The 22,927-nt window shown below is 47.1% G+C and overlaps 8 protein-coding genes across 8 annotated transcripts; 4 read left to right on the top strand and 4 right to left on the bottom strand.

Annotated features, from left to right (window-relative positions):
* Positions 1-1,221: 1,221 nt before the first annotated feature.
* On the top strand, positions 1,222-1,798 carry PADG_11146 (uncharacterized protein; the record flags this gene model as incomplete). Its single annotated transcript, XM_010758440.1, has 2 exons — positions 1,222-1,528; positions 1,686-1,798. 2 exons carry the CDS (start codon positions 1,222-1,224, stop codon positions 1,796-1,798), a joined length of 420 nt encoding a protein of 139 aa, XP_010756742.1.
* A 3,585-nt stretch (positions 1,799-5,383) lies between these two features.
* Positions 5,384-6,590, bottom strand: PADG_00741 (uncharacterized protein; the record flags this gene model as incomplete). The annotated part of the gene is made up of 2 exons (XM_010757655.1): positions 5,384-6,296; positions 6,427-6,590. 2 exons carry the CDS (start codon positions 6,588-6,590, stop codon positions 5,384-5,386), a joined length of 1,077 nt encoding a protein of 358 aa, XP_010755957.1.
* Positions 6,591-7,189: 599 nt separating this feature from the next.
* PADG_00740 (uncharacterized protein) lies at positions 7,190-8,378 on the bottom strand (the record flags this gene model as incomplete). Its single annotated transcript, XM_010757654.1, has 2 exons — positions 7,190-8,056; positions 8,142-8,378. The coding sequence occupies 2 exons, from the start codon at positions 8,376-8,378 to the stop codon at positions 7,190-7,192; spliced, it is 1,104 nt and encodes a 367-aa protein (XP_010755956.1).
* A 743-nt stretch (positions 8,379-9,121) lies between these two features.
* On the top strand, positions 9,122-10,549 carry PADG_00739 (uncharacterized protein; the record flags this gene model as incomplete). The annotated part of the gene is made up of 1 exon (XM_010758173.1): positions 9,122-10,549. The coding sequence occupies one exon, from the start codon at positions 9,122-9,124 to the stop codon at positions 10,547-10,549; it is 1,428 nt and encodes a 475-aa protein (XP_010756475.1).
* A 372-nt stretch (positions 10,550-10,921) lies between these two features.
* PADG_11145 (uncharacterized protein) lies at positions 10,922-15,339 on the bottom strand (the record flags this gene model as incomplete). Its single annotated transcript, XM_010758439.1, has 9 exons — positions 10,922-12,203; positions 12,253-12,782; positions 12,856-13,071; positions 13,125-13,209; positions 13,283-13,583; positions 14,012-14,081; positions 14,156-14,964; positions 15,064-15,158; positions 15,278-15,339. 9 exons carry the CDS (start codon positions 15,337-15,339, stop codon positions 10,922-10,924), a joined length of 3,450 nt encoding a protein of 1,149 aa, XP_010756741.1.
* Positions 15,340-17,342: 2,003 nt separating this feature from the next.
* Positions 17,343-17,558, top strand: PADG_11144 (uncharacterized protein; the record flags this gene model as incomplete). Its single annotated transcript, XM_010758438.1, has 1 exon — positions 17,343-17,558. One exon carries the CDS (start codon positions 17,343-17,345, stop codon positions 17,556-17,558), a length of 216 nt encoding a protein of 71 aa, XP_010756740.1.
* A 306-nt stretch (positions 17,559-17,864) lies between these two features.
* PADG_00736 (uncharacterized protein) lies at positions 17,865-20,474 on the top strand (the record flags this gene model as incomplete). Its single annotated transcript, XM_010757653.1, has 1 exon — positions 17,865-20,474. One exon carries the CDS (start codon positions 17,865-17,867, stop codon positions 20,472-20,474), a length of 2,610 nt encoding a protein of 869 aa, XP_010755955.1.
* A 787-nt stretch (positions 20,475-21,261) lies between these two features.
* PADG_00735 (lactam utilization protein lamB) lies at positions 21,262-21,885 on the bottom strand (the record flags this gene model as incomplete). Its single annotated transcript, XM_010757652.1, has 1 exon — positions 21,262-21,885. One exon carries the CDS (start codon positions 21,883-21,885, stop codon positions 21,262-21,264), a length of 624 nt encoding a protein of 207 aa, XP_010755954.1.
* Between the last annotated feature and the right edge of the window lie 1,042 nt (positions 21,886-22,927).

The raw sequence follows: 22,927 nt of genomic DNA, 5'->3' as shown, positions 1-22,927 counted from the left end.
AAGTTGTTAAATTATTGAAAGAAAACAGATGCGAAAAAGGAAAAAGCAGCTGTATTGAGAGAGTGTGTGAGACACTTGGGTGTGAAAACAAGACACGGACAGAAGAGAGGGACAATTATGGAGACGAGACGCCCAGAAGGACGGTGTAGGACAAGGCTCAGGGGCCAAGAACCATTCAGTTCAGCACTGTAAGTAACTATGGAGCAGCTGTCAATCAATCAATCAATCAATCAATCAATCAATCAATCAGGGTAATGATAATGACACGAGAGTGAATGCGACAATAACCCTGGTGAGGTTGTAAAAAGTTTTGCGCTGCCCTAGTGTGGATTTACCTGTTCTGCTAACGGGGGGATTGCGGAATGTCACAGACCCGGGGCCAAGAGGGGCTGGGAATGAGATTTTCGGGAAACGAAGTAAGGAGTGCAGCGAAGAGGTAGCCGAAAACCCCATGGACAGTGGAAGAGAGTCACTTGGTATGTGAAGAGAGGGTGTTGTTATGATTGATAATAGAAGAGAACATAGAGAGGAGGAGAAACGAGAGGAGGAGAAAAGGGCAGGTTAACACACAGGAATGAGCTGCAAGCTGCGTGGTGGTCAACGAAAAAGAAATAATGAACGGAAAAAAAAAATAAAAATGAAAATGAATGACGATCCTACTCTACAAAGAGATGAAGTGCTCCGGGCTGTCGACTCTTTTCCTGTGTCGCCAGCGTTGAGGCTGAAGTAGGCTGGGCTGTGTCTTTGCTTTGCTTTTGCTCTGCTTTGCCTGATTTCATTTTATTTATTATTTTATTTTATTTATTTAATTTTTTTTCGATCTCCTTACTGCTATCCTCAAGGTGAATCGGAATCATCATTTGATAAATGAATGAGATTTCTACATCATCGGATGATAGAGAAACAAACATCTTCGGCGTTCAGTGTTGTCTTTTAGTTCCACTCATTAAAAATTCGGCACATTTTCTGCGGGCAGATTTAGCGGAGCCCATAATCACTTTAACTAAAACAACACCTAACATTCTAGGCTTGATCGGGGCTGACCGGGTCTATGTTTTAACTAAATTTAGGCGCCTCCGTACCCATTCCGCGCAGATCCCTCAGCCTATTCCCTTGGCTTTGTTGTCGGTTATGATTTCCGGATGAGCTAGAACCTTTGAGTGTAATGACCCTATGAAATTCCGATCTGTTCCACATTTTTTCTCCAAATTTCTAACAGGCATGTCACCTGCAACCAACTTACTGTGTGCCTCCAGTTCTATTCTCATTCGCTTTCTGTCTCACTTTGAGTCAATACTCCTCCGGGCTCTTCTATATGAGTACCTGACTGCAACTTCGCAGGCTAGTGAAGGGACTCCACGCTCTCAGGCTGCCGCGCTAGTTTATCGTATAACACTGTGGCACAGCTTGCTTGGCTACACCGCAGGAGATATCTGTGACAGAGCTGCCACAACGTGTCCCCCTTCCGCTTCTACTTTCCCCTCTATTCGCCCCTGGTCCTTGTCATACTTGACTTCCACGCGTGGTTGTAAGTAAAGCGATAAGTGAAATTAAGGCTATGCCGATCATCGCCCCGACGCCATTTCTGATATGGTGACATGCTCCCCTTCCCGCTAGTATAAATCCGTGTCCGTTAACTAATCCTTACGCAGGGACTGCCTAAAATACTTTTTGCACCGGCTCAGTGTCTGATCTGCAAGAGTTGGCAATTGATGTTGGAGATCTTGAGGTTCTAAAAGCCCACTTCACTCCGTATCGCTCAATTCCTCAAGAGCTTCTGCCTCGGGAGATGAGGTAGCCAACCCGATCGCAAGCCCTTGGATTTTGTGCAAGTAACAAGTGACATGGAGTTTCACCAATGTTCCCGAGCTTGGGATGTCAGCACAAGTCTCCGACATGGCGGCTGAGCCAGCACCCAATGGAGCTTAGAAAATTCCGTGAGAGGAGCGAAAATGTTCTCGGCTTTTTCCTTGCAGCAGTTAACTACCTGGTACAGGCCCATGTCATGGTATTTTCTTCAAAACATCATAATCGTGTTGTAGTTGCTCCTAGACAACAGATCAAAATACATCTAGACCTCATAGATCCCAGCATTTTCCCTGGGGAGGAATCAAGGAAATGAGAGAAGGTCGCAAGTCCCTGTATTCATCCGAACTGGTGGGGAACTGCTCGTGCCGGTGATTCACAGGGACTCTTCACAACCGGCACAGTGGAGAGAAAGACCTTTAATTACGGAGTAAAGTCTCCCAGTTTTAAGCTTCTGGCCCGATCTCATTATTGTCCGTTTTGGATCGGATTTAAATGGACTTCTGGAAACAAAAACAACAAAGGGACCAATCCATTTCCATGACTCTGAAAATGGGGATAAGCTGCATTGGAGAAGGCCCAAGGCAATGAGGATGGATCATTGAAAACCTGGTGGGTAGATAGAAGGGATGGTGAACCAAGTCACGGACAAACCAGCTCTTTCTTTCCAGTAGTTTCTTCCATGACGGTGATTAATGCGGTGATCTTTGTTGTACTGTGCACAAACTACCTGCCACTTGCAGTCACAAAAAGGACCTGTACAGAACATCATACATGTCATGCCTTCACTCTAGTTAGCCCTATGCGCCTTATATGATGGAAGCCACAAAAGGTGGCTTTTGATAAGCTCGCTTATCCCCATAACTGCAGTATCGATGTTTGTTTGCCCTACGCGCGTGGTCCGGATACGGAGACGGGCCCACCCTCCCTGTATCAGGCAGGGAGCTTTCTACCTTGACCGAACAATTTGGGGGCATGAATAATACCAAAAATATATATTAACCCCGCAATCTTCTCTTTCCTTGGCACGGTCTTATATTATTCGCAGGATTCCTTTCTCGTTTGTTTCTTGCTCCAGGAAGCCTGCATATTTTGTGGTGGCTTCCGATTTAACTTCGACTCCTTGGTACATTCTTCCAAATACCCTTAAGTCACAGGGATGCAGGAACCATCTTGTGTGATGAAATGACCAAGACGTTATTGGACAGGTCGCTGGAGTCTGTAATCGGGTAGAATTTGGGTGTGGGTGGTTGTGGGGGGGAAGACAAGATAGATTTACGTCGCTGCTTGCTGCTGTTGAACGAGATACGCAACGTAACGTTGTAAGAGTGCGTGCCGGAGCCTCTGCAGCAGGATCGCTTCGACTCTTCTAGTCCTGCCACCTTTTTGGAGCTTTTCATTCTAATATATTAAATTTCCGAACCCACTTTTTGTTTTGTATGGATGGGATATTCAAGCATTAACCTTGCCTACGGATTGGACTAGACTAGACTAGACTCTCTCTATCTCTCTATCTGTGGGTTCTATCCGGACTCACTTGAAATAGGGGTTGAAATGAGAGAGAGCATTGAACCTATCCTGCAAACTTCGAAAAGTTCAGTTGTCCATCGTTCATATCTCTTTCTTGGTCTACTATTAATTTTTCTTTTGCTTCACTCTTCAATCACCGTAGGCGCATCGAACTAAAATCCGCTCAATTTCAAACTACGCAGAGTAGATAGGTAGTTATTAACCGCAACCGAACCCGAACTGAAAACCCAAAACCTAATCCTAAAAACTAGCAAAATCTCTGCTCCTACTCTTCACAGAGTTAGCCCTTGAGAGAGACAGAGAGAGAGATGAATTCTGTATGCCAAGCAATAGTCTTCAAGGAGTCCTACCTACCTGGTAGATATGTCTTCTAAATTCAATCCTTGATCCATTCGTTTATTGCTATCCCGCATTATTATTATAATAGCATCAAGGAACAGACCTCTCTTGAGCCCCACAGCCCAGAAACCACGGACAACAATTCAAAATGCCGTTCTCGTATGCATTGCTGTACACGGTAGTTAATTGGATTTTTGGTGTCTCGGCGGCTTTTGCAGGCCCACAGTCACTGGCTAGACGTCACCTAAACCAAGAGGGGGTTCCGTTGGCCTTGCAACTGATTTTGCAAATCACCCTGTTAGCATGGCAAGGTGAGCACGGTTAATATGGGTGTCTTCTTTGGAGGTTATAATTTTTCTTTCTGTTCTTTGGAGTCCAACGTCCCTGTCCTTGTCACCCAGGTTATACATACTTAACTACCTAGGTAGTTACCCTAGCTGGGTAGTTAATCAGAGCATAAACCCGCATAGTCCAATTCCCATTGATCAAGGATATCTTCCAAATAATGAATGGTTCTTTCATCCTCGAGGAATCTATGAGCTGTTGCCAGCAACCGGCGGGGAACTGCTTCTATATGGATGCAGGGCAATTGAGCACGAGGTTTTAATATTATTTCATTTTTGTTTCACCCTACCTGAACATGATTGACCCATCAGGGAAAGGTTTCAGCCAACTAACTAACCAATAATACTAATTTCCGGTCCTCTTTACTGTGTCGGGATTCTGAACAATGGCCGTGGTGAACATCCATCCTCCAGCCGATGCCGCAGGTGAAATAGTTAAATGACCGATGCATGAATATCACAAGATTGCGGTCAGGACTCCGTTTAGTTATCTCTTCATATGATGAGCCCATGGGTACCACTTGGGCCCCCACCTCCCAAATGGCGGGGGAAACCTTCGCTAGTTTGCGAAGATAATCACTGATATTCAGCAGTTTTTCCAGTCAAATATTCATCAGTCTCCCATTGGTTCCACGGCTTGTTTACCCGTCCGCATTCATAAACCACAACAGAAGGGTATTGAATACAAGTTAAAGCTTCATTTATCCGAGGCTAAACAAATGAATGGTCATCTATCTATCTATCTGGGATAATAAGCTTTGCAGCTCAATCTAACTCAAATAGACTCGATGAGGTAAAACATCCAGATTCTTCATTATCGAATGTGTTTTGCGTGGTGAGAGCGACTCCTTAAAGTTAAAATCAAAACCGGAGGGAATCTTTTGCAGCCAGCTCACTAATGAGTTATATAGAACGCCCAAAATTCCCGAATATATGCAGAGGAGTGGATAGGTGTGCGACTATCAAGAGCCAATAAATCCAGAAACTGAGTGCTACCGAGAAAGCGTAAATAACACTCATTCGGCTGATGAGACGTTAGGTTTGTGCTGCCGTGACGGCTGTGACGGCTGTGACAAGTGTACAGAGGGTGAGGGTTCGGAGACCATTCCAACATGTCAAAGGTAAGAGGAAGTGGGGGATGGTGGGTTAAATAAACTCGAGTATAATAACCGCGCATGGAAAAAATAGAAGTGAGCTTGACAGTCCAAAAGGTCTGATCGTTTCAAAGCGATTATAGACCTTAATCGGGATGCAAGCAAAAGAAGTCCTACGGCCGACACGGAATCCTCAACCAAATATCACCATGTGATCAACGGATCAACACTGTTTGAGTGTGCAGATCAGAATTGTTGGGATGCAGTCACTCATGACATGAATGCTCTTACATCCCAAACAAAGACTTTTTCATCCCAACCACAGCTTGCACACCATCCTTCGCTGCCGAAAAGACACCAATCCACTCCAGTAGCAAACTCTGTATGGCGTCCCATGCGTCCTAGCTCTCTGCCCATTAAGGGCCCAGTATTCAGTCCGCTCCGCATGAAGTCCACATCACCACCTGCCAGCCCGGTATCAGACCCATCGCTCCAAATGCGACAAGTCATGTCGTAGCTGGCACTGAGGAGAATGTGCGAAAGATGGGGTGACCATGAAATCTTTCGGATGGCATAGTCGTGTCCAATCATGGCAGAAAGCGGACCCTGTTGTGGAGAACGGATGTCAAAAGTACGGATCATGCGGTCCACCCCAGCTGTGGCCAGTATTGAGGGTCGGTACTTGTTCCAGTCAAGTGTTAAGGCCTCCGACGGGGGACATGAAGCAGGGGCAGGTGGAAATCCTGGTTTCGTCGGCGCTGATGCTCTCCCGTGAATTGGAATCTGTACAGTAAGATGGTTGTTTGCGGCGGCCGGAGTGCGTAAATCAAAAACGCGAACGTACGAGTCTGATGAAGCGCAGGACAGGATATCTGGAGAGTGTGGTGAAAAGGCGACGGAATAGGTGCAGCTGTGCGTGGGGAGAGTTAAGAGAGACTGTGGTCTCGCCGGAGACCAAATTTTGACCGTCCCATCCCAACTACTGGAGCAAAACCGGTCTTTGGCTACTAAATTCCAATGCACCGAGAAAACCTCCCGAGAATGCTCTTTCCATCCCTGGACAGGAAATTCGTCTACTGTGGTGTCGAAGAGCTTAATGCTTCCGTCGCCGGAACCCACGAGGGCTTGATTTTCATGGATCTCGGACCATGCGATATCGTAAAGAGAATCTTGCGTTGTGAACCTGGATTAAACGTCGCCGTTAGTATCACGAACATCTTGCTTAATACTCTGAAACAACGGTAGGTAAATATATTTTAGCAGGTAAGATGTTTATTATACCTGGCTTAGACGGATATATTTGGGCGCCTTACCATTTCAAAGGAACAATGCCATTGGGTGTAAGGTCGAGAACGTAGAGTCTGCCATTTCCAACGAGGCCAAAATTTGCAGACGCAGCAACTGCAAGGCGGGAGTCAAAAAAGGGAGAATATTTCACGGCATATCCATTGAATCCCTCCGTACGAAACTCGAGCATATTGCCGAATGGGAGGGGCAGGCCAGGGGAGTTGCTCTTCCCGAGTGATGATCAGTATGCAATTCCACACAGTTTTGCTGTCAACAATCACCTCTAGTCATGGTGTCTGAATTTGCATCAATATGAGTGGGTCCCTTTGGCAGTATGTTCGGTAATTCTCATTCTTATAGAGTCGCTCTGGAGTATCTCGACAGGCGCCAGGAAGAATTTGTTCCAAGGCCAGTCGAACTTCCAACAGAGGCGCGGCTTCTTGGCCCTGACGTTGATTTTTAACACACGCCGAGGTCCACAGCAAGGCCTTGGCGAACTGCCCATTACGTCAGCAGCCATCATCCACTTCGGTAGTTAGTGTTAGAGGATTCCCCGGCTACCCGAGGTCACGTGCACCTATGTATTTATTAGTAGCTAGCTAGCTTGCTTAGAGTCAAACAATGCAACAAGGTTGATAACGGTCCTCTAAGAGTTAGTTATATAACTATAGAAAGGGGACAGAGACATGAAGGGGAGTTTCAATTTCAAAACTTCTGATTCCATATGTCTACCACCATTTTAATTATATACATATGATGGTTGAATAGAATTTCAGCCAAACAGGGAGCTTACTTTTCCATCCACTTCTGAACTTCCGCCGCAATTTTGTCGCTATTCATCTCCAGGAAAAGCATATGTCCGTTGCCATGAATCCCTGCTTCCCCGAGTGATAAGTGGTCCACATGTACTCCAGCCTGTTGCAAATATCCTACCGTACAATAGTCATGTGTCGCATGGTATGATGCTTCACCCGTAACAACAAGAACATCGATATCTGCCAGGTTGTCCAGCTGCCGCGGCGGAGGGGACTCCGCTTGGACAATGCAACGTGCTCTGTCATTGGAGCTGGGGGGGATGATTTTTTGAACTAGGTCGGTTTGGGGGTTGTTAACCGGAGGTGAGTAAGTCAAAAAAACATCCGTTAGGCCCCAGGGCCGGGCGGGTCCCTCCCTTAAAATCACATTCTCAAAAGGCGGACCTGCGGGCTCGATGGCTACGATGGAGTGGACCAGGTCAGGTCGAGCATCCGCTATGAGCCAACCCGTAGCTCCTGACTGTGAATGAGTAACAAGAATGGCCGGCTTTCCAATACGTGATAGTAAGTCAACACCTGCTGCCTGGAGGGTTGTTTGTTGATAGACGTCAGATGAGAGAGACTGTACTGTCGAGGCGAAATAGGCATCGAAAACTTCATCTCCCCTGAAACCTGTTCCTGGCCACTGGGTCTGAAGCTTCGCCTGTGGCCACAGGTCATGGTTCTTTGTTGCGGTCAGTAGCCGCTCGACCACCTCACTAGTCCACCTTACCGTCGTGTCATTGCCCGGTGACCCTGGGCTTCGACCACGGAATGTTTGGTCTATTATATAGATTTCATAACCTTTAGAGAGAAAATACGACGCCCATCCCCGACCACCATCAGGCTTATTCAACCAGTTCTAGCTCATGTATTAGCCGCAGGAAAGGAGGCAAGTTTTCAAGGACCAAAATATCTCATAAACGAAATAATAGTAAAGTGCATACTGTTCCTGTCTGAGCAAAGCCGTGGATGAAGATGAGGGGGAATGGCTTTGTGCTGCCCTCGATGGGATTCAATTGCTCAACGTAGATCTGACCTTCAAGGAAATGACCCCCACTGCCGTCGCTGAAGTACTTGCCGCCCGCGTAAAAGTATCTCCGCAAACATGGTGTTTCGACTGTTTTCTCGAAACCGCCCAGGAAAGGGATGATACTAAGAAATAGAAACAGCAGTTGGAACATTGTAGCTAAGTGAACAACGATTGAGGACTTAGGGACTTGACGGATGGAGAACCACAACAGTCAGCTGAGGTTGAGTATTTCACGGAATCCAACAATTAAAAACGCTAGCCATATTAGTGGTGTGGTTGTTGCGCAAAGCGACCTGTCACACCAATAACTAGGTGTCCTTTGGAATACGCATATCTCGTCACAATTTTGGATTAGCACCTAGTGCAAATCTACAACATCACCTTATCATTCTGGTATTGCAGATTTACAGCTCGGAATGAGTACCATGTCGAATGTCTCCATTCTTTCTCAACGCCTGGAAACAGTTTGAATCATAAGAACGCAATTAGGATCCTTCATATTGCCATAAACGAACGACCAATTATTGTTGTCCGTCGTTTTTAAATCCTGGCGTTCGTGAAAGCCGGATATCCGGAATTTTAGAAAATGTCAGCTGCCAAATCCTCCAGCGACTTCTTGTAATTGGCCTCCGCAAGGGACAATTAATTAAAAATTGTGAATTAATGGATGTCTTGACTTGAGGGAAATGTCAAATCGTCGTGCCAAAATTGGGGCTTAACCAGATCAATTAGCGTCACCTGACCTCGCGACTGTCTCGTAACTATTTATTTCCGCCCGCGAATTTATGACGTGACTTGAACCACATTTAGATACCGGGACAAGGCTGCAATATTCCAGGCAACAGATCTTATCTAATGGCTCCAAGTAGGGGACTGCTTGCACCCTAAACGCACATGCGCATGACACTTCTAGAAATCAGACCAGCAATGGACAGGTTTCTTCCCAGAAAACGTCCAAGGGAACAGTCCCCCCCAAATGAAGAAATACTCGCAAACGAGGAGGAATCAACTGACGTTAAGTTAGCCGTCCTGGCATCTCTCTTCCCAGATTTACAACAAGACATTCTTCTCGACACCTTAATTGCCAGTGACGGATCCGTGACAACTGCATGCTCGACTTTATCATCCATTGCACCCCCTGGCAATAATAAGAAGCGGGCCACTAACGGGGCCTTGAGGATACAGAGCTCACTCTCAGCGTTCGGAGTAAAAGCAATCAATTCATCAACATCAATAATAAGTCCAAAATCTGTCACTAAAAGAGGCCGGACCCTTCACCTTTTCGATCCTGAGGACATATCAAAATGCACCTCTTGTACCATAATCCACAACTTCCTGCCTGCCAACGAAGCCAACGACCTCCTCCGTGAACTTCTCGAAGAAGCAAAAACTTTTCAACGGCAAACGTTTCAACTGTTCGAAAACACCGTCCAAAGCCCCCACTCCGCGGGCTTCTATGTCGCCAGTGCAGAGGAGCAAGAACAGCAACGGCACGACTACTCATACAACGGCACCTATCGCACTGATGTCCGACAACTAACCCCAGAGCTACGTCGTGTTTCTGTAAAAGTACAAGAAGCCGTCAACAACGAGATTCAGAAACGTATCAAATATTACTATCCTGGTGGCAAGAAGCTCAAATATCAATCGCCACGCACATGGGTTCCGAATGCGGCCTTTGTTAACTGCTACGATGGACCCTCTGAAAGCGTGGGCTACCACTCAGATGAGCTGACATATCTGGGACCGCGGCCGGTCATAGGCAGCTTGAGCCTAGGTGTCTCGAGGGAGTTTCGAGTACGCAGGATTGTGCCACCCGATGACCCTGACGATAACGAAAAAGCTACTGGAGCAGCAGGAGCAGCAGGAGCAGCAGCGACACAAACGAGAGCAGACATCCAAGGCCAAATCTCCATTCACCTCCCTCACAACTCCCTCCTAGTAATGCACGCCGAGACCCAAGAAGAATACAAGCACAGCATCAGCCCTTCGCAGACAATCTCCCCGCATCCCATCGCAGGTAACAAACGCATAAATATCACCTATCGCTGGTACCGAGAGTCTCTCCATCCACGCTTCACACCCAAGTGCCGCTGTGGCATGCCGTGCGTGCTGCGGTGTGTGCAGAGGAAGAAGGAGACGAGGGGCAGGTACATGTGGATGTGCTATGCGGGCTATGCGGTTGGAAATACGTCGTGTTCCTTTTTCCAATGGGCGGAGTTTGATGAGGATGGTGAGCCTGTTTGGGCAAACGAAGGGAAAGCAAAAGGAATAGGGGTTGAAGCTGGTGCCAATAATGATCATGTACAGGAAAAACAATGATGAAATATTGAGTTATGACAATTTATGAAGTTAATGATTTGAAGTTTACTTATTTTTAGTGACTATTTAGACGGGGTACATGAACAGCAGAACAAAGGATACTTGGGTTTAATTCACCACACTTTATCTACAATAACCTCACAACTTCCAAAAGAATAACAGTAGTTACTCGATGGCGCCGGATATTCCTAAGAAGTCGTGCTATCGATTATCCACAGCCACTCAGGCGATCCGGACCACAAACAGCAGATACAAAAACGCCTTGCCTTTAAAGTCATTATTATACACATTGGAAGCAAAAACAAGAACCATATTGCAGTCAGCTCTGTCTCCGATTCCCGGCCTCTTACTTCTTTCACCGTAGTATGGTCTCTATCCACATCGAGAAACGAATGGTATGCCTCCATGAGCATTTTGATCTGGAGGAAGTGCATGGATGCAGTTCTCGTCACATCCTCTTAGCAAATTTCGGAACGGGTTCATACTCCCCAGTGCTACCCGCGGGCTAACATACATCATTGGATCCGGTGGATACGATGATCCTTCCAAACTGTCATCACCATGGGCCGATTCCGTACGATCCTCACCATCGAGGTGATGACTCAGATGCATTGAATTAATTGTCAAATTCATAGCCTCAATGGTTCTTTCCTCGTCGTATAACTCTTGCACATCTTTCCTTAGAGCTCTTGTCACCTTCTCACCGAATAAAGAGTTACTACGAAGATATCGGTTAATTTCACACTTATTTTCCAATTTAATCACTGCGGCGCTGGAGAGCGCTGAATGGTTGTGCTCTAGGGTCACAGTAAAAAGGCTCTCAGTCAGAGCTATGGTGGAGGACCTGAAAAGTCCCTGGAGTTGATCAATCATTTGATCAACATCATTTTTGGCACGATTTTGCACCGGATGGTCTCCATGTCCAGCTGTATTCTCGTTACCGTCATTAGGATCATAGGAGGTTTCCAATGCCTCAGAAATAGCTTTTATTTTGACCAGGATCGTCCACTTCTCGCCTGGTCGCAACGTTTTGCATTTCGTCTGTCCAAGAATGGCTTGGATATAGCAACCATCGCCTCCAGCAATCCTTATCGACAAGTTTGACAAGACTCCAGGGTCAAGGCCCATACGAAGGTGTCGCATAACCTGTTTTAAGCTATCTTTCAGACCTTGCACACCACCGTCATCCTCTTCATCATCGAAACTAGCAGAGAGGTGCCATCCAACCATCGTTGTGGAAGCCCGTATTCCGAGCGCTGGTTCTGGAGATACAGTGTGAAACCGTATTCGACTGCTTACGTTTGTGGACATATCAGGCAATGATATGCTTGAACTTGAAGTAACAACAAAGACATGACGTAGTGCTCCTCTACTGGAATATCTCAGCAGCAGATTTGATGCCTCTTGGAGGGCTTTTGTGGTGCGGGCCCGACTTAGCTGGTCGCCAGGCAGTTCAAATATCTGCATGGATCGAAGTAGTCTTCGAATGAGGTCGAGGTTGCATATTGATAGTGACGACAGAAGTTGCAGATTCTGTTCAGGATCAGCAGATATACAACCAATTGCCAGTCGGTCTACCAGAATGTCCATTGAAGATGCTATGTGAAGCACAGTGTTGCATGCCCCGTTTAATAAAGTAGGGGGCATACTTGCTCTAATCCAGTCAGCTCTTGTCATTTAAAGCCGAGTTAAGGAGGACCCACGAGTTATCCACAAGTATCATAATGTCTAGTGGAACTTCGCAACCAATCTGAGCATCAATGTCACCGTCCAAATTAGCGATTTTTGCTGATATGTCTACTGCAGCCCAAGTAAATAGATCCTGATGAGCAGAAATTTTCATGGCATCCATTGTTATATGCATATTAGCACTCGTGATTGGGAGGGGACAGGGGAACCGCGTTTGGACATTATTGCGGTGTTTTGTGATACATAAATTAGTCCTTGTCAATGGTGGAGTTCGTCCGAATTGTTGTGGGGAAACCACTGGAGTTACCAATGTGGACTCGCATCGATTACTTTCTCCCAATTGACTCTGGGTAATTATAGGGCTTGGTGCCGTATAAGCACGAGTTGGGAGATCTGGTGTAGTGAAGGAACCAGGTACAGGTCCCGGGCTTGGCTGACGTTGCTTGTTGAAATCGAGTGCCTGAGCGACACGCGCAAAGATTCCTTTTGAGGGAACCTTTCGCAACGTGTGACTGCTCCCTAGACGTCGTCTTTCGTTCCCCCGCTATATCTAAGCTTAGCTCTTATCGCATTGGAAATGGAAACGTTCACGCTTGCAATAATTAAACAACCCATACCTCTTCCATTCTGCTCTCAGAACTATCAAATGCTTCAAGCTTCGGCGGAGATGTATCGAGTGGAGTATGCATTTCGGTGTCGCGTGGCTCACAAGAACGAGTTCTGTCCCTCGGGGTTTGTAATGTGGAATACTGAGGAACTCTCGAGAACTGGGATGTTCGACGAACGGCATACGAGGGGTGTCGTCGAGGAACCGCGAAAGGGGGAACAAATATCTTGAATCAGGAAGTCGTAGCAGCTTCTGAAATGGTTACCAGGCGTCGTTTACCAATGCGCAAAGGCTCTGTCGTGGGGATTGTTGTGTTGCCTTGGTTGGCGCATGGCTGGAGAGTCGCGTTGGGCATGACTGTTGTCTGGCAGCAGGATTATATAACCAACGCGGTGAATGTCTACACGTGTTCCATCAACTCCACCCCCTTCATGTACATGTCTGCGTCACTGTCGCTGGACTCAGATCTCTTTGTCGACGCAGACGACGAGTCTGATGATGATGCTAAACAGGGTGCGTCAGAGCGATTCCTCCTTGTGTGCCCGCTATTTCCAGAAGGAATCAAACGCCGTCGTTCGCGACGCAGACTCCAGTACTCTGAGCAGACCAGAGCCGTTGCGAGAATGGAGAAAAGCAGAACAATGGGCACGAGGACCAGGGCAAGTAAGATCAGGTTCCGATTTGCTTCGCTCCGTGTGATTTTGAACATGTCGAACCCTTGCATTAAGAGGTTCCTCCCTGATATTCAATGGGAGATCTTAGATGACTTATAGATATATTAATTGGACGCAATCATCAGCTACAATGCATGAATAGCACAAGAGATCATTATATATGCAGTTGAGCGAATGAAATCATCGCAAGAGAGAGGAAGAGAAAGAAGCCCGTGTTTATTACAGGAGTAAACACAGCAAATAGGGCAACAGTGGATTGCAGAAAAGGAGGAGCGATGATGGCCCGCAATGCCCGTCGCAGATATGCACCGCACCTGTCATGGGTATATTGAATGAATCACACAATGGGAAATTGACATTTCGGATATCAAAACGATAGTCCAAAAATGAATGCCGGGACAAAAACAAACAGCATGGAAACATAATTGTTTCGTATTTTAAACATTCAGAAGATAGAGATTTATACACAATCGTGGTGTTTTTGATCACTACCTCCTCGAGTAGAAATAATCTGCTCCTTCGTTTTGGCCAGTATATCGTTATCAAGTTTGACAAACCGAACCTTAAGACACGCAAATCAGCACTCGGAATATAGCTTCCATAAAATAATCTCAATCAGTCAACCGCTGTACTCACAAGGTCATCACTTGCACCTCGCGTATTATTGCCAAAGAGGACAGATTCCAAATAACTGGTTTCAACCCCAGTCTGAACCCTCTTCTCCCACACACCCTCCCAGTTCCATTCTCCAGGACGACGAGTTTGCGGACTGCCCTTTTGCAACTGTCCATCCAAGCCATCTTCCCCCTGCCTAGTTCCCAATCCCCGATGAGCTCGCCATGCATGCCAAGCTCCAGGATTTCCAGCTGCCTCCAGGGGGATAGAATCTAACACGGCTTCATCATCAAATGTTGACCGAATGTAGTTGAGCAACTCCAAAACTGGAACATCGATTCCAGGACTACAGGAATGTGGCAACCCCGCCGGCACCGGAGATACACGCGCATGAGGATAGGACGACGAAATTAATCCTTTAGGTAAGTCTCCCGTTGGCGTTCTTGAACACTTGAAGGGTGCCTCTGATACTGATTCTGCCGTGCGCTCACTGCCCTGTTGTCCGGCGGGTGCTTGGTCCGTACAATTATCATTTAGATCACCACCACTGACGTTCCGCGACGGCGCAGCCGAGCTTGCTGCACTCCTCCTCGCTCTCCCAAACCAATGTGGAAATCCATGTCTCAGGCTAAAACCACCGGGAGGCAGACGCTCTTCGTCATTTGCGCTGACGGTATCTGTATCCGACGAGTTGGTGCTAAATGTGTACGTTGTTAGGGGCACGAGAAGGGGGTGGAATATGTCTGTTGCGAAAGTTATTAGCGGTGGGAGATTTGGATATGTCGATGGAAAGCGGAGCTGGAATCGGAGGATGGCAGATGCATAGGGTCCTATTTTATGCGATTACAGGACCAGATTGGATGTTAGCTTTATGGTCATATATAACTCTTGTCTCGTAATCCCAGATGACATATTGATATATTAAATACCTTTCCGAACAAAAATCACCCCAGACCAGAAGGTCGGGTCTGTTGGTGAGATGTTCACATAAACACCAGGCGGAGGGGCTGTTTTCAAGCTCGTGCTTTGGGGAGAGACAGTAAGGAATCGTAACGTCAGCTCTCGTGCAAATCACTCTACATCGGGAACATATTATCTCCAGATAAGAGAGGGGATTCCGTGAGAGGCTTATGCCGAACTTACAACTCAAGCCGAAGCTGCTGTTTGCGCAGGGAGGGGATGTCGGGGAGCCTGTAAGTCGACATTACTACGTTGTTAAGATGTTGGTTTGGAATGCACCCTTCCGTTAGCGACGATGCTTTCGATGTGGTTGGATCATACATACATAGTCTTGGCATTCAGGGGTAGAACCATTGGGCTACAAGGCAGAGAGATCCGAATTGTCAGCTTCGCAAATCCATCTTGCATTTACTGGAGGTGTGTTGACTACGATTTCAATGCATCTGCCTGTCCGGTGTTTCCATGGCAAATTCTGACATTGGTTTAGTTTCTATTATTGTATATTAGCAGTAAATGACATAACTATAGAACATGTGCGGAAGCAGCCTGAATTTAGAGAGTCATCAAAAAAGCTTGTAAGAGCAATCAAAGCAGACAGGGACTCGCAATGCTTTCCATCCAGAGAGTCATATTTCCCAAGGGCTTCCTCTATACTTTTGTCCGAAAAAGAAAACAGATCTGAAAGTAAAAATGAAGGAGAAGAAAAGCCCAAACGATTATATTATGCGTCCGGCCAGCATCAGTAACTATTAGCTACATGGTTCAAATCATGCTCACTGTTCCACGAAGGTAACTATCCTGATACCAAAGCGTGGTTAAAAACTGGTAAATTCGCTTGCATCACTCTGGGTCGACCTTGCAAAGCGGAAGACGCAGTCGTCCTCGATTGACCTGAAATATTCCGAAGAGTGTGTAAGGCAATCACCCCCAAAATCTCCCGTTGACGTATCTTCCGAGCGGGTTGGCTAACCTAATTCCCTTGGGTTCCATTGGTCCTGTTGAATAGCCTTATGTGCAGAGTGGATGTTCATTCTCCCCCCAAATGCTCGAAAGAAGTGCCGTTTTCCACCAGTCGTTTTGCACCAGCCATGCCAATGCTTCGGGTCAAGTTAGCCAGTGACTGACTAGTTACCTAGTCCCCTTCAAGCTCGATTCCTGAAATACCTTATATCTACAATCTCGGACAGGTTCATGCATCAAAACGATAGGAATGATAAACTAGACTACTATCTCCTCAATTCCATGCTTGCTTCCCGGACAAGGAGTAATCCATGAGAAGTTGGCAAACGAAGAAAATGTCACACTCTTGATGTTTTTCAAGGGCCATTGTCGCTACCGTCTTGTGTCTGAAGAGGATAACTTCATATATAGCTAGACCTCTTGAGGGGTCCTATCCGATACTTGAGCAAAACGACGTCATCCATGGCATTTCTCGACGGGTAGTTATCCGAAACATTAAAAAGTGCCACATAGAGAGCTTGGAGGTCTGGGTTCGGCTGTCACAAGCGGAAGCACGTAATCCAACCCTATGTGCAGGACAGAAGGCGGAAATGTTTTCACTCATACAGGGCTCCGAGACCCGAGTGAGGGTCCGGTTGTACTGATATGTTGGCGAGAAGCACAATGTAGGGGGTTATCAGAAAGAAGCTAATGAACATCATCAACAACCATGCATGGCATGGCGCATTGAATTTTCAACGTATTCGTATTCCAGGATGCGGCTTCTTCCCGATCAGCAGACTGGACAAGTTTTTCAACTTGAGATATCGTTGGCATTATTATTATTATTGATTCCTGATGGCTGTGCCGATGCTCGCTTGTTTGTCCTGGTTTACTTACTTACTATCAGGAAAAGGGCCGGCCATCCCCCGTATTATTAATCCACGGTTTGCAGAAGCTTGGCAGGCTGAGCCGCAAGGGCAGCAGCTAGCCCCGCTTAGGCTAAGCGTTGGGCTGGATGTCATCAGAAGGGCGTAAAGAAAAGACCAAGTGTAGGTGACTAATTAGTTGACTAGAGACCCGGCAGGCGGCTGAAGCGAACAACCATCATCCTCATCCGCAACCATGTGAGGTCGTGAAATTCATCCGATGTGGCTTGGATGAAGATAGCTCTGCATGAAATGGGATAACCCATTCTATTTCTTGTCTCCGAGGCCTTGATTATTCCATCTCTCGGATGCTGCAACAATAAACTGGCAAGGTAAAGCACGTTGGAGAAAGCAACACGGTGCTATCTGACGAAGTGATCATGAAGCTCCATACTGCGAAACAAGTGGAGAATCTCAATTGTGCCAATGCTAGCCATGGCCCATTATCCTTGACGTCGAAACTAGCTGGGTTGCTGCATCGGGCTAAATATCACCTCTCTGACTCCCGAGTCTTCGCCATCAGAGTCGAAGTATCTGAGGGACCTGATTCTAGTGTCGAATACACCACTGCCACTCTCCGTGAAAGGTCATCCTAAAACCGAACCCGGTCAACCTAGCTGGGGGCTAGTGTGGGTCCATGCAGACCTAGACAAACATAAAGCTCTCTGACTCCAATTCCTCTTTCTCTCTTCTTCTCTGCGTGTCCCTTGCAAATACTTCCTCCTGCAACACCATCTGCTCTTCATATTCAGAACGCTCTGGTATGTTTCGTCATTAGTTATTTCATATGACCGTGAACATATTGGCGATTTCGCATTGCCTTCTGGGGCGTCGTCTTCACTCCTCTTTCCCAAACCTAGACCAAATACCAGGGTTCAGCTCCTGCAGCTCCGGGTCGTACCATGGAGTTCTTTGATTTCGAACAAGCTGCTCATGAGGATTATGTGGCATACGACTGCCCTGTCATCGACGAATCTGATATCGTGGCGCAGTATGACTCCTTAGTATTTTATAAGGATCTCGGTCTCCCTACCGGAGCCTCAGCCGTGCAGACAGATGAGGCTAAGGGAAAAAATGAACCATTCATAAGCTTATTCGATAAAGGTGTCTTTCCTGTCACTCGCGCTACAGAGCCCTGTGATCTCTGTCGCGCTCGCGGCCTCGACTGTTTCATGGCCAAGCGGGGTGTGATGCGAAATAACGGCTGCACATGTTGTATCTCTTTGTACCGTGAATGCAGTTTTACCCGGACAAAGCCCCATGAAAAGGGCCTGGATACGTTACATGTTGTGTCTGAAGACAGCTACGTGCCAGTCGGCGGATTCACCGGCAAGAAAGCTTTACGGTCCTTTAAAGGCGGCGCTGGCGGTTCGGCATTCGAAGACACCGATTCAAAAAGGCGAAAGACTGGTGCTAGATTTTCTCGAGAAGCTCTTCGGGCTCTGAAGACGTGGCTGACGGAGAATGCCGGACACCCCTATCCGACAGACGAGGAAAAGGACGAATTGAAAACAAGGACTGGTCTAAAGCGGAGCCAGATTTGCAATTGGCTTGCAAATGCCCGTCGTCGGGGTAAAGTTCGGCCCAGTCTCCGTGCCAGCTCTCCTCGACCTACCGGGCCTATTGATATTCCACGGAAACAATTAGCTCCAGGCGTTGATATCGCCGATTTGACTCCCCTTGAGCGTTGGAAGCATTCTCCCCCTGAACACGAACCTGCATCGGCTACTGCCATTATTCGAGCCATGGCCAATGCTCCTTATATTCCAGAGAGAAATTCATCTAGTGGCAGTCGTGTCCGGTCGCACTCTCGGAACACAGGGTCCAGTAACGATGGCTCGAGCTTCTCAAACTTGATGCCAGCTCCGTCGGTGAGTAGTTACAGCTTTGAAACAACGAAGTCCAGTACCTCCGACATGTCATTTGCATCCGCATTTTCCCATCGTTCGTCTCGCTCCTCGTTTAACTCCGCGGACTCAAAAGAACGCCGCCGACGCCGTCACAGGTCTGTAGTAGGGCAAAACACGTTTCAAAAAGCTCGTGCCTCCAGAATTTTCCAGTGTACCTTTTGTGCTGATTCGTTTACAACGAAGTATGACTGGCAGCGGCACGAGAAATCGCTGCATCTTGCATTGGATAAATGGACATGTACGCCACAAGGAGGTGCAATATCGTTGAACGGTGCGATTGTCTGTGCGTTCTGCAAAGGCACTAACCCCGATATCGACCATCTTGAGGCGCATAACTTTTTTGCTTGCCAAGAGAAGTCTATCCATGAACGGACTTTCTATCGGAAAGACCATCTTACTCAACATCTTCGCCTAATGCATTCTGTAAAGTTCAGTTCTTGGATGGAAAACTGGAAAAGTGCTACTACCGAGATCAAATCGCGCTGTGGATTCTGCTCCTCCACCTTTACTACATGGAAAGATCGCGTTGAACATCTTAGCGCTCACTTCAAAGCTGGCACTGACATGTCACAGTGGAAAGGTGATTGGGGTTTTGAGCCCTTCGTCCAACGGCTTGTCGAGAATAGCATACCTCCATTTCTCATCGCCCAAGAGAGAAACACACTAAATCCATGGGTTGCTAAACCTGCAGCAACGAAATGCAGCCATGTTGCCGAAAGGATAGCATCCTATCCAGCCTCTATTAGCGATTCATCTAATATTCCCATCCCTGAAGACGCGAACTGTTTCCGCCGCCTCCAGATCCAGCTCGCTGCGTACATAAGTCGCGAGGTTGCGCGTGGCATCATCCCTACGGATAGTGAGCTCCAAAACGAAGCCCGAAAGGTCGTTTATGGATGTGACGACCCGTGGAACCAAACCTGTGCTGACAACCCGATTTGGCTCTCCATTCTGAAACGAGATAGTGGCCTCTGCGATTCCCCAGAAGTTGAAAACATCCATTTAGATGACTTAGGGATGCAGCCACCGTTTGCTGCTCCCGGGCTATCTCAGCCCCCCAGGCATAAGCTTATGGCCATATCATCAAACCCGAGTAATTCGGGATTCGATAGTTCCGGTATTTATAGTCCAGCGTTCGACAGCAATGGTTTCAGCTCTGGCGCGCCCAGTGTCCATGGCAGTTTCGCGGGCAGTGCCACTGGGAGTGTAGGTGTCAGTTCAACCGGAATCGATGGTGGCTGGCCATGTTTGACGACTTCTTATACAATATCTTCTTCCGCGCCGGTCACTGTCAGATTCAATCCAACTGCTCATATTGGTACTGACTCACAGTACCGCCAATATCCGTCCGATAGTGTTGACGGAGATCTAGGCGCGAATTTCGATGATATGCATATCGATACATTTGAACCTGGAGGTACCACAATCACCGCTAAGGTGGGAGCTACGAACAGCAGCGGTCACCTTTCGTTCAAAATGCCATCTTCCGTGGCAATAGATGTCCCTGCGCCGGCTCTATCTGTGTCTGGAACACATATAGTGTCAGGGTCCTATGAACACTGCTTCCGGAATATCTTCGATGACCATTTTGATATGAACTAGCATCTTTTCGGTTTTATTTTTACCACCTCTGAGGAGGAACCATAGGAAGAGACTAGGGAAGTAATCTCACAAGATCGCACCAACAATCTACACAGTTTAACTTTTGCATGTATGGAAACGATAAAAGGCTTGGCTAAACAAAGATTAGAAACTACCAAGATAAAGATTAATTAATAGGAAGACAGGCTGATTTCAACAAACTCTTTTCACTTGTTTTGTTTCCCTAGCTTAGCATTTTTTGATTCAATTGACTTTTCGCTCCAAAAGCCTGTTCTTGACCTTGGCTAGCTCTCTTTATAGCTAGTTATAAGTTCAATTATTAATCAGCTTAGTTTTATTGGGTATTACCACCATCCTCATATTGCAGTTAAAAAATCTGGAAGTTTGAAAAAATGAAATGAATATTTTAAAGGAGGCAGATCCAATGGATCCGCAAGGCAAGCGTTCGCGTAAGCAAAGACAGAAGTGAAGAGATCGAAGAGGCTGGGATTCTTAATAAATACGTACCCATTATTAACCGCGCTCTATAGTAATGGGATGCTTTTTACAATAACCAGATTCAACAGGCTCTCGATTTGTCAACAAAGTTAAATGTAACACAGGTTCCCTTGGACTGCTCTCACCGAAACCAACGGGAACCAAAGAAACCGGCAACTGCTCCAAGATTCCTAACAAAGGCCGCAAACCTATTGTACAACATGCGACACGAGCAGGTAAACTAGCTACCTTCACACTAACACAGAAGTTAGGGTAAAAAATCAACAGCGTTCAGACACACATGGCCCCTCTACACAATCCCCGCCTCCCTATCTTTATTAAACTTATCCACCACCTCCCTCGTTTTCCCAATGATGCCCACACACCCGGGAGAGTCGGAATGGCAGCAAATGGAAACCGGGTAATCCCCCATGGGCAGGTTGACCTGGGTTCCATCAACTGCCGTCACAGACTGCGTCCGCACCTGTTGTGTGACATGTTTCTCCACATCCGCCAGATCCCACGGCTTCTTCTTTCGATCGATTACCAAAGATCCATCCGCCCGATATTTGACATCACCGTAGAGTTCTGCCCAGAACGGGATACCCAAATCCTTCGCAGCTTTCTCCATGTTGGTGCCTGCAAGGCCGAAGACGGGGATGCCCTTGGGGATCCCGAGCATCACAGCCTTGGCCACTTCGTAGTCGCGACACATCATACCGTACAGGATGCCATGAGGCTTGACATGGTGTAGCGGCACGCCTTCTCTGTCCAGGAACCCTTTTAGGGCGCCGACTTGGTAGACGGTTATGGCCGTTAGTTCTTCCGGGGAGAGTTTCATTTCACGGCGGCCGAAGCCTTGGAGATCCGGGAGGCCCGGGTGAGCGCCGATTTTAATGTTGTGTGCTTTGCAATTCCGGACAGCTTCCATCATGATGAGCGGGTCACTTTTAAGATGGAACATAGATGGATATGTTTGGGACTCAGGTTAGCCTTTGATCTTTCTTATATCTAAGTTTTGGATTTTGCATCGTATATGCCTTTCTCTTTCAAGGCTATTTTTGCGCCCTTCTCTCCTCTCTCCTCCTGTATCTGGTTCCAGGCCATAGAGTACGGCTCTTAGGAGAGATGGGGACGCTGTGTGCCATTGGCCAAATGCATTCAGGGGACATGATGAAGTGCTTACCCGGCATGAAACCCACAGGCAATATTTGCCTGATCGATCATTGGGAGAAGCTCAAGGTCTGGACCGCATGCCCAATTGCCATACTAGATGATGAGAAACTGCCAGTTAACCATTCGCATTCATTATTCTCGCTCCCCAAATCTGTAATTCGCTTCTGGGAAAGTAGAATAAAGGGGGGGGAGTGAGTAGGTTGGGGTGGAGTACGGGTGGTAAGTATATACAGCTTCTCCCATATCACAATTGATCAGCGCCTTGTGCTTGATGGGCGCCATGCTGCGTGGATTCTATCGTAAAAGATGTCTCGTACTCTCAATTGAACTAGAGAAATTGATTGCCGTTGTGGCCGCGGTGACTATGGCTGTATACCTTGAGCTGTAACACCAATTTGGCAGCGTTGATGTGAGATAGTTGTAGTTTGATTAAAAGTCCGGGAAATGAAATAATAACATGCCACAAACCCCAGACCAAATTTCTCTGCAGTATCAAAGGTGGAGGCCAAAACTTTGAGTTTAGCATAAACCTTTTTTGCATCCCCGCACTTCTAAATCCCGGGCGGGGGGGATGGCTACCTGGTTCCTGGGAAAAAGAAAGTTTCGGCTTGGGACATCGAATCAAGTATCGGCATCACCAGAGAGCTTCATGCCGAACCATTCCTTCTAACCCGCATAACTATAGCATACCGTGGGGGTTGAGGGAAATAGCAGCAGCCATGGGTCTGGCTGGCCCATGAGAACCACCGCCAGCAACAACCCCCGCCCGCTCAACCAAGGACCAGCCGATGTTTTACAAA

This window comes from Paracoccidioides brasiliensis (assembly GCF_000150735.1).
Source record: "Paracoccidioides brasiliensis Pb18 unplaced genomic scaffold supercont2.1, whole genome shotgun sequence".
Classification (NCBI taxonomy): domain Eukaryota; kingdom Fungi; phylum Ascomycota; class Eurotiomycetes; order Onygenales; family Ajellomycetaceae; genus Paracoccidioides; species Paracoccidioides brasiliensis.
The sequence above is the reverse complement of the archived record's forward strand: the minus strand, read 5'-3'. Positions and strand labels throughout refer to the sequence as shown.